The following is a 15,377-nucleotide window of genomic DNA, read 5'->3' as shown; positions in this document are numbered from 1 at the left end:
TTGCCCACTGGGGTTAAGTGTAGAGTCGTTTCTGGGTGTCGTCTCGCGCTTCTCCAGGTGCCTGTTCCTGTGTTTAAGCAAAGTTGTCATCCCCGATCCGATCATGGCAATGAGGGCAGGACACTTTATCTCAGTTACATTTGAAGTTTAGTTTGAAGCTTAAATGGAAAAGATTTTGTTGCCCGAAGGAGGCATATTATTAATTATAACATGCTTTAACATCATGAAAAAAAAATGCATCCGATTTAAGTGGCAAACCAGTCTTTAAGTGAAATCTCCATTCTTTCTTAGTCAGCAAGCTCTTCTTGGTCTCTCTGCTTCTGTATTCCTGTCACCTCTCCTCATCACCCCCCCATCACCCTTTCTCTTTTGCCTAGATTTTTTATTTCCTTTTGCCAAATCGCCTCTTTGGAGGATTGGAGGATACAGTTGCGCTTGGAGAAGCAAAGGAGCAAATGGAACAACACGGTTATGTGAAAGGTCTCTGACCCTTGATCACCATGGAATTGGTTTCAGTCATCATTGTTTGATCTTGCATTGGACACGACCCTGAAGTGAAATGGCTTTGGCCAGAGTTGAGGGCGGGTGTGAGCTAAACTCAGGAAAGCAAATAGAACTGAGGACAAGTAACAGCTGGAACAGTCACCCAGGCAATCGTTTTTGGCCTGACGAGCCCAAAAGAATAAAATGTTAAATATCCCAGGGAATGAGAAAGGGGGATAGGATAGGATTTTTGATGCTTAGATTGACACCCATCCCTCTTAACCTCCTCCCCACAGTAGCAGAAACTTTTATATCTGTTTTCCCATTCCCACCCTGCCGGTGTTCCAGCAGTGCAAGCCAAGTTCAACATTCAGCATGAAAATGCCAGGGTTCTTCTAGAAAAGAATCTGATCCCCAGATTAAAGGGGAATGATTGTGTGTGAATCAATGGGCTCCAGATTATATATGAAGGCAAACTCTAATCCTCTGCAGATTGCAGGAGAATTGCTGCGTAGCGATTAGTTTCCTCCCTGGAAGTCGTGGAAAGGTATTTTTTAAAAAGGCAACTGTTTGGAATATTTTCAGTACCAAATAACAGTGCTGGCAGAAGAAAGCTTATTTTAATTAGGCAACTCTGCCATTTCCCTTGCGAGAGCAGTAGGAATTTGTTACTTTTTGTAAGTGTTTAATGTTTGTTTTTAAGAAACAACAAAAAAAGCAATTGCAATAAGTCTGATTATTCCAGCACTGACAGCAGGAACAGCTCTGAGGCAGTTGTAATAACCTTGCACACTACTTGCAACTAAAGAAGGTGAGAGAAAATTTAAATTGTACGGTAGGAAATTAGGTCAGCCCTGTGCTCAGTAGAGTAATGCTTTAATTTCTCATTATTGACAAGTAGGTGTTGCTGGGTCTCATGTCACATCCAGTGATTTTGTATTTTAATTTGCTTCAGGTTTCTATCACAGCCTCAAATAAAAGGGAAAAGAAAGATTATTGTGGTTTGTACCCATTGAAAAAAGGAGGAAATCAGAGTCTGATGGCTGTTCAGAGAGGCATATCTGATGCTAGGCTTTGCAATAAGCAGATCCAAAATCAATAACATATTTTAAAGATACAAGAGTGTTTTAGGGATTGCTTATGAAGCTGCTCTCCATGTTAATGTACCTGTAGACTTTGGTCTATGTTGAGCGTCGTGGTTCTCAGCAAGACTGAACAAAGATGTACCCATTAACTTGTGAATAGGTTTCAGAATTTCCCTTTTGGTTGGACATGGTATATAGGGAATGTGCTTCTGATGTGAAAAATGGTGTGCAAAAACGAGACAGTTGCTAAAAACAGTACCACCCACTCTCCCACCACCACCTCCCCAGCACGGTGTAGTTTTCTATATTGCCTGTATATTCCAGGTAAACCTGAGCTGCTGCTCATCGAGTTACTGAGAATTCTCTACTGTTTTTGGAGACAGCCACAGAGTAGTAAGTCCAGCTATAAAATCTATATTGCTCACAAACAAAAACATCAGCTTGTCCTGTAAGGTGGAATATAAATAAGAATTATGCAAATTTGTGTTTACCATCCTGTCCTGTCCATGTTCATCTTTCCTATCGATTTTAGGGGTTAAATGTCTTACTAGGGCTTTGAATTCACCACAGATTGAAAATACCCACATACAGTGAAGTGAATGTTTGTTTCATCATATAGTTACCGAAGAATCTGAAGTCATTTCAGCTATGTTGCCACTCGTTTTTAGCATTAAATGATTAAAAGATTACTTTTCTCGTTTTGAGGATTAGTCACACCCATTATTCTTTCTTCTTTGCACTTGTGCTCATTTCTCTCGCTTGGTAGTGGTTTGCAATTGAAGTGAAACTAAGACTGCAAAGGGGAAATATAAATCTTTATTTCTAGTTACTTTGCATTGCTTGAGAATAAAAGGTTTTTGTGTTAGAGAGGAAGAAGGTAAAAGAAGACTGGCTTTTGGATTTGTTTGAGCTCATTTATCTAGGGTTATTAAGGTCCCCCAGCATCACAGGTAATTGGGAAAATGAGTACCTAGAAAGGCCTAGTAACTAGTAGAAATGGGGGCTGAGCATTTCTTCTGTCTTCCAGTAAAAGAAATTTTAGTTTCGGTAAGGACTGATAGATTACAAACTAATTTATAAAATCCTTCTCATAATTTTTAACCACTGGAATAAATTCCTTTAAAAGGTAGAAATGTAGGTATATTAAAAGTCATGAGGCTCTTTTGGGAGGGAGGGAGCTACATAAAGCTCTCCTTCACTCTGTGTAGGATTCTCCTGTCACATGCAAGCCTCTCTTGGATTTTGGAATTGTATTTGGTACAAGTTATTTCTTGCCCATGTTCCTCCGATTCGAAGTCCATTACAGATGGTGGCTTTTCCGAGTGGGTCTGTTTGTGTCTGTCTGGTCAGGTTTATCAGCTCAGACCAACAATTCTCTGCCTGTGTACTGAAGATGCTACCGTCCTCCCTCATGTTGTGGAGATGGGACGTTCTTACTACGCAGTGGGCGTAATCAGAGCCTATACATGTGGACACATGTGCTTTTCCCCTCTTCTCCCTTCCTCCCTCCCTCATGCTCACATATGCATGGCCTTTGGAAATAGTGCAGGCCTAAATATAGGGTGGTCTCAGTGGAAGATAACCTTTCCTTGCTGGGCACTCACGTATGGGGTTGGTACACAATCACTTTCCGAGCTAAAAAACGCCCGAGAACAAACAACACTTTTTCCATGAAGCTGCAAGCTGCAGCCTCCTTGTGCTGTGCATATAAAGTACCAGTTCCGCCCACCTCCTCCTCAGATCATAAACCAGCTTGGTCATGGGGCTTCCTAAAACCCCCCAAAGCATGGACTGCATGCATCTTCTGCTCTTCTTGCTCTTAATTTAAGACTTGGATGCCACTCTGGTACATTCGCTCAACTAAGAAACCCCTATTATCCTGCTCAGATGCGAATTGTCCCTGTGGAAAAGTGTAACAGAAACAAGCATGTTTGGAGACTGAAACAGCCCTTAGCAAGTGAACATTTTCTTGGAGATTTCTTTCAGTAGCCTTCACTGTTCAGCCACTGAGTGGTAAATATCAGAGGGATGGTCTTCGAAGTTGTACAGTTTGGAGAATTTCCACATGTTTTTGTGACATTTATGATTGTATTATGCTTATCAAACCCCAATAAGTGTTCTCCTTTTGACTTGCTTTTTTTAAAAACAGACATAATTCACACTGAGTGTTGTTTTTGCTCTCTACAAAGGGTCTTAGGCTTGGCTGGCTTACTGCAGGTGGACCCCCATCTATATTGTCATCAACTAATAAAAGGTCGGCTTTTAATGTGCAGTAATTGGGGGCCATGTAATAACAAAAGCAACCATGTATTGAGCACCAGAGGGTGCTGGTTACTTACCTCTATTAAGTAACCCTTTAACTCTCCCAGGTAAGCAAGCTTGCCCCAAATTTCACAGCTAGTAGGGCACAGAGCCAGACTCCAATCCTCAGATTTAAAACCTAGGCTGAGGTCCCTTGACATTGTTGCCTCCTCGACCTTCTTTCTGTATGAAGCCTCTATGCTTTCTGCTCCCCATGAAGCTATTTCTCCTCTCCCCATTCCCACCTGTCCCCCAGAAATTATGAATAGGCTCTGCGCATGAGTACCAAAATATCTCACAAGGCTGCATTTTACTGTATCAAAGCTCGTCATGTAATCCCCCAAAACTGGAAATACGATGCTATGGTGATTTATGTAGATGGGTCAAAGTAAAGAAAAGTATATGTAGTTATCTCTCCTGGGTTTATTCATATAATTGAATGAGGAACAAAGGTGTTTTGTTCTTTCTGTGGCAGGAGCTGATAGCTGGCAACCACACTTAGCTAAACTTCAAGAAATGGAAGAAAACTGTGAATGCTTCATTCAGGCCCAAGTAAATATAGGAAAAGGTGGAGTGGTGTAGAAAGGACTGAGTTAAAAAGACATTCGGAAAGTAATGGGAGGGGCAAGGTCTGACTTACTACTTGGGCACTGCCTGCCCCTTAAGCTGAAATGAAATACAGGGAGCGTGGATATGAGATCTGCATAGGCAGAAGAAAGAGGAAAGTGAAAGAAAATGAGAAGCCAGACAGTTTATTTATTGAACTAATGTCCAGTATCTCTTTGACAGAGTTGAATAACACTTGTCATTGTCCTTTCTGAATGTTCACCTTTGGAGACATGAAGAAATCGTGATTTTCCAATGATTAGTTATATAAAAAGGTCATTGTGTTATAGCAGAAGCACAACTGACTTGTGGGTGCAAAAAAGAAACAAATGCTAGTTACCAAATAATGTTCATATTGCTTCTCCTTTTCAAGGCAAAGGTAGGGACCTCTCCTTTGTAAGATAAACATTTTTCACGAGGCAACGGAAGTCCTTTGAAGTAAAGATGCCGAATGATTCAGAAGCAAGCCCTGCTTTTCTTTTTCGCTTTTTCTCTACTACCATTATAAATTCTAAAGTCTCTCTTTGTATTTTATGTTGTAGCCACGAGACCCAAACAACGTGCTGGGACCATCCCAAAATGACAGAACTCTACCAGTCTTTAGGTAAGGATATGGCCATGTTCGCTCCAGGTGAAATGACAGAGGCTTTTTAGGATGAAGTAGTGTGTAGCTTGCACATCATTTGTTGTCTAAATACATCACTCGGTTGTTTAAAGGGTGACAACAGTGACCTCGTTCTAGCCAAGATTGGCAATCGGTTTTCATTTTTTTGGAGAGGTTCCTTAAAAGTAAGTTGTAGAATTTCATGGATTCCTGAGAATGCAATCTACCTGAGAGGGCCAAAAGGTCTTGTAGATTTCTTTGCTACCTAAAAAGATGGAAAAAATATGTGCAATTTATGGCAATTGTTTTTCCCACCAGGAAAGAAAACTGTTTCACGTTGTTCTTATTGATTTCTTCCTTGGGAAAGCAAGACGACACCTCTGCCAAATCACGAATGTTGTGTAAAGGAGTTTTCTGCAGCCTTTCCAGTGTGCATAATTCCTAAGCCTGTCAGGTCACCAGCATGAACATTTAAATTATTTCTCTATTATGTCTTGCTTTGTGTTTGTGTGACAGCCTGACAATATTTTTTACCCTCATAACTTGGAATTTTTTGAACAAAGCATCCAAATAAGGGGAAAGTGCTGATCTTTTTAATGCTTGATGACAGTCCACTCCATACGGTTTTAGATGCCCATCAGAAATCATCTGAACTGACTTTTCTCATATAGTAACTACTTGTTATTTTTTTAATAAAAAATACTCCTATCCTCTCTACTCCTAAAAAAATTTTTTTAAGTCTGCTTTTTTGTGAATGGACATGTTTACAGACTAAAATGCATGAGTTGAACTCTTTGGATTTAAAGTTACTTGACATGACAACACCCATTGAAATCAGGGTGCCTGGTGCCTAAACATAAGTTCTGTGTGTGTGTGTGTGTGTGTGTGTGTGTGTGTGTGAGACTATTAATGCCTTTCTGTCATAGGTTCTCATTGGTTAATGAATTGCAGCTATGGAGACCTTCAGGAATGGGGTAGGAGATATTAGCATAAAAATTGTTTCTATAAACTTTTTCTAGTCAAAAATGAAATTAGTTCCTTCTAGAAAATAGGGAAAATGCAAATAAAAGGCAAGGAAAAAAAAAGTCACTTACAATTCTACTAGCCAGAGAGATCTAGTGCATTTGAAGTAGTATGTCATTTCAGTCTAGCATGAATGTGTGTGTACATACACACACACACACTTAGAAATTTAAAGAAAATTGGGATCAGCTAATCTTCAAGTGCTACATTTTCAGCTCCTACAAATGTTTCTGGCATATAGTGCTGCACTGTTTGGACGACAGGTGGAAAACTTGAATACTCGTATTTTCCAAATGAGTGAATGAAGGCGTCATCTGAGTGGGCAGTGGCTGTGCTGGGAGAGCTGGTCCTCCTAGCCCCGGGTTCTCTTTACTTGTGATTTTTCAAGAGAAACTATTAATCTGTCAAAAAGAGCTAATTTAGATCTGATTATAATCTGAGTCTAATCAGGGCCTCCTGATTATAACCCCTAGTTTACCCAGACTCACCCCACTCGTAATTATTTCTACTATAATCACAATATTCTCTAGTTGAAGTGTTTTAATTTACTTTATTTAAAAACTATTATTATAGAATTAATACTTGTTCATATGTTTTAAGTTTGATAGTATAGCCAAGCTAACAAATGAAAAAGAAAAAACATCACCTATAACCCACCTCTTAGTTAACTAAAGTTTAATAATCTAGTACGTGTCTTCAAAAATCTCTTTCGCTACATACATTTTTACAAAAGATGGATCATTCTGTTTATAATCAACTTTTTTTCACCTAAAAGTAATGTACCGTGGCCATATTTCCATTTCATTGCATTGTATTCTCTACTGGCTTGCTTGTAATTACTCTGTGATGAGAAATCACAAAACATGGTTGAAAAAAGCCAGTTCTGAACAATCAATAAATAGGTGTTTGCACCTTCAATAGGAATTAAATACACTTTAAATTATCATAATCCTAAAGTTTTCTCAGTGGTTTGATTGTGGTGGTAAACTGAAAGCTGATAACTGGCATGATTTGTGACTTTGGGCAAATCACTTGATTTGGGAAGATAACGGAATTTTACAGGTGCAGGGACCTTAGAACTCATTTATCACAAACTTTCTCTTTGATGAAATCAACTTTATTGAGATAATTTACATATAATAAAATGCAGCCATCATAAATATGTGGTCAGTCACAGCCCCTTTTGAAATTCTGTTTTTTGCTCTCTTCATAAGAAACATCTCAGAAGTGAACTAAATGTTGAAATTTGTTTTTCAGCTTTCGGAATGAATATTCCCAGCGTTTTTGTCATGGTGAAACATTACTTGAGGGAAATGTTATCCAAATGGGGCCTCATCAGATAACACCTCCCATTTATTGAGAGCCTGCTGGATGTGGTGCTCACAGAACATGTCAGCAACTATTGTGTGTGGTGCGTGGTATCAGCATCTGTATTTCACCAGGCAGTGCAGTCGGTGGCAGAGAAACCATTTATCAGGGCTTCACAGCTATATGGGGCTATGCTGGGATTTCCCCTAGGTCTTTTGTTAGTGTTGTCACTTAACTCATTGACTTTAGTAACTCAGTAAAGTATGTCCATGTAGGTTACTAAGCACGTGCTATAAATATATGTAAAGATTGACAGTTTTACCTGTGGATAGCCAGTTGCTTGAATGGGATTTCTGGAACAAACCACTGCATTTCTACAAATGGTACGATAGGTTCCTAGACTGTCGGCCCTCTTCCTTTCACTGTTGCCTGGAATGATTGGTTTTGTTTGTTATATGTCTGTATCCCTGAGATAACCTTCAAGATTAGGTAGCATTACTGCCCTCACCCCCCAAATCAGTGTTTCAAGGTTGAAATATAAGAATGACATACTAGAAAGAAACTTTATTTCTTCTTTATTTCTGTATATTGGCTTATGTTTTTCCTAAAGAGGTATCCCTTTAGGTCCAAGTTGTTACTCTGAGCTAGGTAAAGTGGTTGGAAGCCTTCAGCTGCACTCAATTTGTGAAAGCAAAACTGGTCTGTGGTCTAGTCTATTAAATGTTTTAGACCTTAGCTCCCTCTCCTAGTAGAACCTGAACCTCTTGTTGGTGGTGACATGTTGAAAATATCACAATGTTGCTTATCCCTGCTAGGGACCCTCCACTCGAGCGTAGAAGGTACAGTGGTTCACAATATGCGTGAAATGTTGTGCATTCCTAAATATGCCCACTACTGAGGAGGTTGCCAGAATCTCCAACCAGCCTCTTCCGCATACATTTGTTACCTGCCTTGCCCCAAAAGTTTTCACATGTTTGCCTCCCTGCCCACCCAACCCCTACCTGTGGTCTGAACAGCATAGTACCATAAGCCAAAAACACTTTGGAAGGACTGAAAAAGGAACACTTGAGCACTGCCTGATGGAAAGTTGTGCTATTACTTAAAATGTTAACATTGGAAATCTCTAGTTAATAGAATGTTACTAGTAATTTTCTTTTTTCTTATTTTTTTCCTGATTGTCTGTAATGAATTTATATTATTTATAGATATTTAGCAAAAAAGTTATTCTTCATCAGTACTCACTGATCCATTCCTTAGTGTCCCTACCTCTATAATTTATTAACCAGTGACAACCTGTTGCAGCAAAGCAAAGTAGCACCACACACACACATAGCCATCACACAAACATACATATACAGATTTTATGTCTTCTTTAATTGAAATATTGTTGAAATACAATCTTATGCTGGTTTCAAATATACAACAGAGTGCTTCAACAGCTACCCATATTATTAAATCCTCACCCCCTCTAGTGTGGTTACTGTCTATAAATGTAGAAAGATGATATAGAATAATTGACTATGGTCTCCATGCTGTGCTACCATCCCCGTGACCAACTTATATTGTGATTGCGAATTATTGTACCCCTTTGTCCCCCTCAACATCCCCCCTGCAAATGCCCCAGCCCCTTCTCCTGGGTAACCTCTAGTCATTTCTCAGTGTCAGAATTTATGTTTAACTACCCCAATTCCCACAGTCTTTGTCAGGTAGCTATAAACACAAGGAGATCTCATACATTTTAATTTCTAAATATGTTCATTCACAAAAGAGCAGATTTAAAACATTGTAGTGGTAGAGAAGACATGGCTAACTTTTTTGATTTAAAAAAATGTAAGAGAATTCATTTCAGATTATTCTCAATAGATCTAAAATGGCTTTCTAGAGGGAACTTTCCTCAGATGCTTGTGATTCCCCCTTATTCTGAGGCTGTGTACCAGCTCTAAGAATTCCAAGTTATGAGGGGAAAAATTGTCAGGCTTCCACACAAACCCAAAACAAGGCATAATAAAGAAATGATTTAAATGTCCACAGTGATGACCTGACAGCCATTAGGGATTTAAGCATTGGCAGGTCTCCAGAATTTTTTTTATCCAACATTAAGAGTTTGGCAAAAGCATTGTCTTGTTTTCACCAAGAAGAAATCACTAAGAGTAACTTGAAAACTGTTTCTTTTCAATAATATTCTCTATCTCCCTCTGGTGTGGTGGGTGAGTGGTATATAAAAAAACTTTCTCCTATCTATTTTTACGTGGGCCTTAGTATCCTTCTTTTTAAAATGAGGATACTGGACAAAAGTGTCTAAGAACGTTATTTGTTTTTCTGTTACTTTGGGCTGAGGTGGGGCATGCTGTTCCCAAAACTTGCTGTGATCATAATTTTTCAAGAAGTACCTTTGGCTGAGACTGCAGACAAATGGATTTCTAACAGTTTAATCATTCCTATTTTTAAAAATGCACATTCTGGAAAACAAACAGAGAAGATCCTGACACCCATCCGTGTTTACAGTCAGAGTCAGGCAAGCTGTTATCAAGTAGGGAGGCTTTGGAGATAATTCCCACGAGACCTGCTGGGCCAACCATTTGTTGTTGTTGAGGAGGCATGTTCTTCATTGTTCCTTGGAAGTGATAATATGCACGATTCATGAGGTGAATTTCAGGTTTCTATTAACATCTTTACAAATGTAATGGAAAGATTGTTGTTCTAATACATTATCTGGGTGATTTAAAACCTAAAGCTCCTTAAGGTTCCAAAGGCATTTACAAAATCAGTAGATGTTAGATAGTAAATGGGCTCTGGAATTTATTTTGAAATACTAATATAATATTGATTTACATGAAGTGCAGTTACATGTTAAAAAACCTGTCATTTTCTCACAGTTTATGTCTAGGTTCTTAAAGTTCATCTCTGACATTTTAAGTCAACATTTTTAAAAAGCACCCCCCCCCATATAATATGTGCTATTTAAAAATACTTCAAAGTAGTATTTCTTACTCTGTCCTATTGGGCTGTATTATAAAAGCAGTAAAATCTCTTTGTGATCCCCTCTGGTTCCTTTCTAAACTACAACATGAAGTGTTTGCATTAGTGATACCAGCAATACAGCAAAGGAATAGCAGTTTGCAAAGGAGACAAAGGTAAAAATAGGATAACAAGAAGAATCATTAAGCTTCAGAAGGTTAACTATTGCAAACTGTTTACTAAAATCTAGATGTGCTACATTTTACTAAAATCATTGATTTTACTAAACGATTTTCCTAAAATCATATGATCTGATGTCACTTATTCCAGCTTCCTTTTCCATCATTGAAGCCCCTTTAAACACTTTTTTCTCTTGGAGTGTTGGGTCTCCTCCTTCCTTGCAGTTTTGGCCTCTTGCCCAAGTTTCGGAGCCCAGTATCTAGCCATGATGCTTATCCAAATGATGCAAAAGCTTTCAGTTTTCAAAAATGTTCTCAATAAGTTCTCAGTGTTTTAGGAAATCTTAGGACTAATTGTTCTTAAACACCCCTGTGATTTAAAAGTGTAGCTGTGGGTTGGGGGAAGGGTGTTCCTGGCCCAGGGAGAGTACCCTAAGAATCCACTGAAACTGAAGTAAGTCAGGGGAAAGGGCAGGTTGGGAAATAGGATTTTATTTCTTACAGGATTAAGAGTCACTAGCTCAGGATCAGTAGCCAGGCCTGGCTCTATCTGTCTCCTCTAGCCAGGGCTCGCTCTCTCCTTTCCTCCTGCCCCTTCTGGGAGGAACTCCATGGGCAGGTCTTTGGTGACTGGCAAACGCCAGACCAGTTACATACCAGGAACGGAGGGGAAGAGAGAATGGCCGTTTTCTTTCTAACCCTTGCCCTAATTGACTGCAGGCTCTCAAACATCTATTGGTATGTAAATGGACTAAGGCCAGCAGTAGAATCTGTATATTCTGAGTAAAAACTTCCATTTACCCTATAGAAGACATGACATCAACACGTGGCCCTGAGCCTCCTATCTGTTGCCTGAGAACAGCTTCAGAATGTTAAAATGAGAGCTTAGTTTTCAGGTCTGATGGGTCTGAGGCTGATGTGATTCTTCAGCAGTCTTAGGCAAAAAGACTAGTTAAGTTAGGCTGAGAGCTTCAAGATTCATGAAAAGCTTTATGAATAAAGAATTGCAGCTGCCAAGACAGAGTTAAGAACACTGCTGTAGAAATCCTGTACTTCTTTCCTCAGTTTGCCCAAGAGGAAGGAATATCATAGATATTTGTTAATTTCTCCCTCCCTTGGCTTTCTGCATTCCATTAAGTGTCCCCTCTCGAGGATGCATTACAATTAGAAACTGTAGTATTCTGAATGACTATTTTGCATTAGGAGGTTGTCCTAATGCTTTTTTCAGCATATTTTATAAATAAAACTCTTCTCAACTAAGCTACTCAGTATTTAGTGTATTCCTTTCCTTGTCTCTTGTCTCTGCTTCCTTAAGTATTAAAACCTCTGCCTTTCAGTTTCCTACTACCATAATGCCTTGAACTGGAAAGAAATACCTAAATTCAGATTTCAGCCTGTGTGTGACCTTGGGCTAATCCTTTGCGTTCTCCCGGTTTTAGATTTCTGACTTAGCAGGTTGAGCAGCAGTGATCTTCCACCTCTAAAAGTCTCATTTTAATTGAGCTCCTGGCTAGAGTAGGTCTTGGTTTTGTGAATGCTTTGTCCATCTCCCCAATTTCTCTTTGTCACCGTCAGACTAGAAGATACGAATAATAGGATCATCACCTTTATAACAATTATACTTTGATTTGCGTAACACACTTTACAGTGCAAAGAGTTTTCAGAAATAACTGTATTTAGTGCTTACACTGCTGTAAATTAGCTCTACAGCTGGCATATGACCTGAATTTTCCATCATTTTCAGCATCTGTCCTGCCGTCCCTTTAAGTGGATTTCTCCTTTTTCTCATTTGGGAAGTAATGCTTATAAGTGGATGGGGCTTGCTTTGACTTTGTCGTACTGACGCACAGGCAGAAGATAAGGAACCAAGTCCAGAGCACACATTTTATGACTCCTGGTTCGCTGCTCTCAAAGGAATATCCGGGACTACTAGCACGATTGATAAAACTGCTTTATCAGCATAATTAAGCTATAGAATCTCAAATGACGTTCTTTAGTCCCTAACTGACAAAGTTAGCACTGGAGATTTATTCTGATTTGCAAAATAGAAAACATTAAAGCTGTTATAAATGTTCTGCCTTTACGTCCACTGGCCAGCTTATGAAAGAAAAGAGAATCTGCTGTCTTAACATTGGTTCGGAGTAATTGATTTTCTCCATTTGTAGAATAGAAATGTAATTTCAAATCACAAGTTATGGCATTTTAATGGAATATTCTTTTGTGATTGTTTCTCTTGTTCAAACAACTTGATTGAAAGCTTCTAATTGAAGAACATAAATAGATATTTCTGAATTGCACCTTCGAAAGCTTATTTCACAAGGAAACTCAAAAGTATTCTCTCAGACTTAGGTTGGTGTACAGTTTAAAAGAGCTGCCAAATTGTAGTTTAGTTGATCTAAATAAAAGGAGCATGAAGGTTACACCTGCAGCTGTGAGAAAAGTGCTGGATGTGTACAAATTTATGTTGCTGGGTCTGCAGAAGACGATTTTTGCACACGAAGTAAAGGCATCTAAAAACGTGTCTGCTCTTATTCAGACATTTCCAATATTTCTTTTTTAAGCTCACAAGTCTGATTACCTCTGTACATCTCTTGGGAGCTGCAATTTTTCTGGTAAGAGATTCACAACAGTCAGAACACTCACATAAAATAGATTTTAAAGTCCATACCCTCTACGGTAGTAATAAAATGACCTAAAAATATTCTGAAAGACTCTCTTATGACATAGTGGATGTATCATTAGCTTATTTATGAATTGGCAATTTTCTGTAATGATGTTTTGGAGTTTGCCATTCCACAAAATCTCACTCCCTTGTGTAACTCCAGGGAAGTCCTTGTGACTGCTCATAAACGGAAGCTTCTGTAACTGGAACATACATTACCTATGAGTGTGTGTGTGTGAGCACATGCACACACATATATATTTACATATTTACATATTTTTATCAAATATTTTGGTTGGAAAGTGATTGGTTTTATATTTTGCTTTCTCGTTCTGTAAAAAGGCTGTCAGTCTTAGAGTATTTCTCAGACTGATGAAGGGCAGGGTTTTTTTTTTTGTAATATACAGTACTGCACAGACTTTTCAGTGGTTCTACTGAAACTGACTAGTGTGCACTCACATCACATGTAACTCACTGCACAGGTTCAGCAGTGCCCCACCTGGTCTTTATTCTGTTGTGTGAAATGAGCCCATTGATTGTACATTTAGATATCATGGCAATGTTAAGTTGCTATGAAAGTTGGCCTAACACACTCCCAGTTTCTATCCTTGTGAAGGACCATTTGTTGAGCAGCTCTTCTGGAGCACTTAATTTTTGAAAGTAAAAATGTCAGCTCAAATCAGGTGACCTTGGTTGGGGGAGTAATTATTTGACACCTAATAAGAACACCTAAAAAATGTAATTTTGGGGATTTTTATATTTTGCCATTTGAATCAAGGCAAAGGAGGGATCTGTCCTTTTTTTTTTGCAGGCCAAAATCATAGAATCCCCCTGTTACAGGAAAGGGCCACGTGTTAAATGGCAAGGCCCCTGCTGCCTAGTTTAATGCCTCCTCTGCCCATCTAATTAAATATAGCATATAATATTTTCCAAATATGAGTTTGTTTTTATCCAGAATATGAAGTGCAGTGTGTGTACCCTTCACGTTATGTGATGAACTCAATGGGGAATTGATTGATTATGCTGTGAGTTTACTATTGTCACTTTATGAGTTTAGGTTGGGTGGTAATGTGGTGTAGGGGCAAAATCGTACATTGACTTTGAGATTGATTGGTGAGATGGGGATTTGAATTCTGGCTTTGCCTTCAGTTCTCTGTGGCCAAAGACAAAGGCACTAACAATTTTGAACCCGAATTTCCTGGTTTATTAAGTAGTATGATGATACTTTCCTTTGGGAATGTTGTGGGGATTAAAGGTAATATATGTAAAAGAACAAAATATCTGACATATTAACTGCTCAGGGAATTATAATTGCCACTAGTGCTGATTATAATGATAAACTATTCATTATTATTAGTGTTATTATCATATACCATTTTCCTCCTTACCCAAAATCATTTGAGTTCCTGAGTTTAGATAGTGAGGGGCACGCAGGTTTAGGTCTTCAAGTCTGACATTCAAGGAGCCACTTGATTTTTCTTAGTTTACCTTATTTAACCAAGGTACAAAGGTTTACCTGACCACAATTTATCTAAACTTCTGGCAAACATACACTTTTTTTCTAAATGCAAGTTAGAAAACAAACTTTCTGCCTGTTCTTTACCCTCCTACCAATTCTAAAATCATACACCTTTTGTAATAGAGAACAATACATACCATAACCTTTAACCATAAATGCAAATGACTTCTTCAATACTTAATTAATATAGTCCAGTCAGAAAATAGAAGCTACTCTAGTTATTTCAGACAGAGGGAATTTAATGTAGTGTGCTGGCTACCCAATGATGGAAGAGCTAAGAAAGCAGACAGACAACAAGGAGCCTCTGCTATATCCAGGGCTAGAGGGGTAATGGCAAAAGGTGGTATCACCAGAGACCCAGAAGCAGGGCGGGCCCTCAGATGAAGCTAACCAGTGGCCAGTTGGGAACACTGAGAGGAGGGGCTGATGGGAGGGAGCTGGAGTCAGGAAGGAGTCACAGCTCCTGCCAGAGCTTTTGCTGAAGGTGGAGACAGAAAGAGAGAAACAGCCTGCCATTTCTCCTCCTCCTGACCTCTGGTCTTCTGCCAGGGACTCCCATTGGCCAGACTTTTCGGGAAACCCATTGGTAAGGGAGCAGGAAATGTCATTCTCTGTAATAAAGAGCAGCCCAGGAAAAGGTCAGAGCATG

At 39.0% G+C, this 15,377-nt stretch overlaps 1 protein-coding gene across 16 annotated transcripts in view; it reads left to right on the top strand.

Moving 5' to 3' along the window:
- The window catches only part of DMD (dystrophin), a 2,259,748-nt gene that overhangs the window by 2,133,295 nt on the left and 111,076 nt on the right, over window positions 1-15,377 (top strand). For 15 of the 16 annotated variants that reach the window (XM_036992000.2, XM_036992004.2, XM_036992005.2 and 12 more), the window contains one exon: window positions 5,018-5,079. In XM_036992000.2, the coding sequence (XP_036847895.2) occupies window positions 5,018-5,079 (62 nt within the window). Of the gene's footprint in view, window positions 1-5,017; window positions 5,080-5,397; window positions 5,908-15,377 lie in introns of those variants that run through there. The other variant, XM_036992006.2, reaches the window with a different exon arrangement.

The sequence above is a fragment of the Manis javanica genome, chromosome X (assembly GCF_040802235.1).
Source record: "Manis javanica isolate MJ-LG chromosome X, MJ_LKY, whole genome shotgun sequence".
In the NCBI taxonomy this organism is placed as follows: domain Eukaryota; kingdom Metazoa; phylum Chordata; class Mammalia; order Pholidota; family Manidae; genus Manis; species Manis javanica.
The sequence above is the reverse complement of the archived record's forward strand: the minus strand, read 5'-3'. Positions and strand labels throughout refer to the sequence as shown.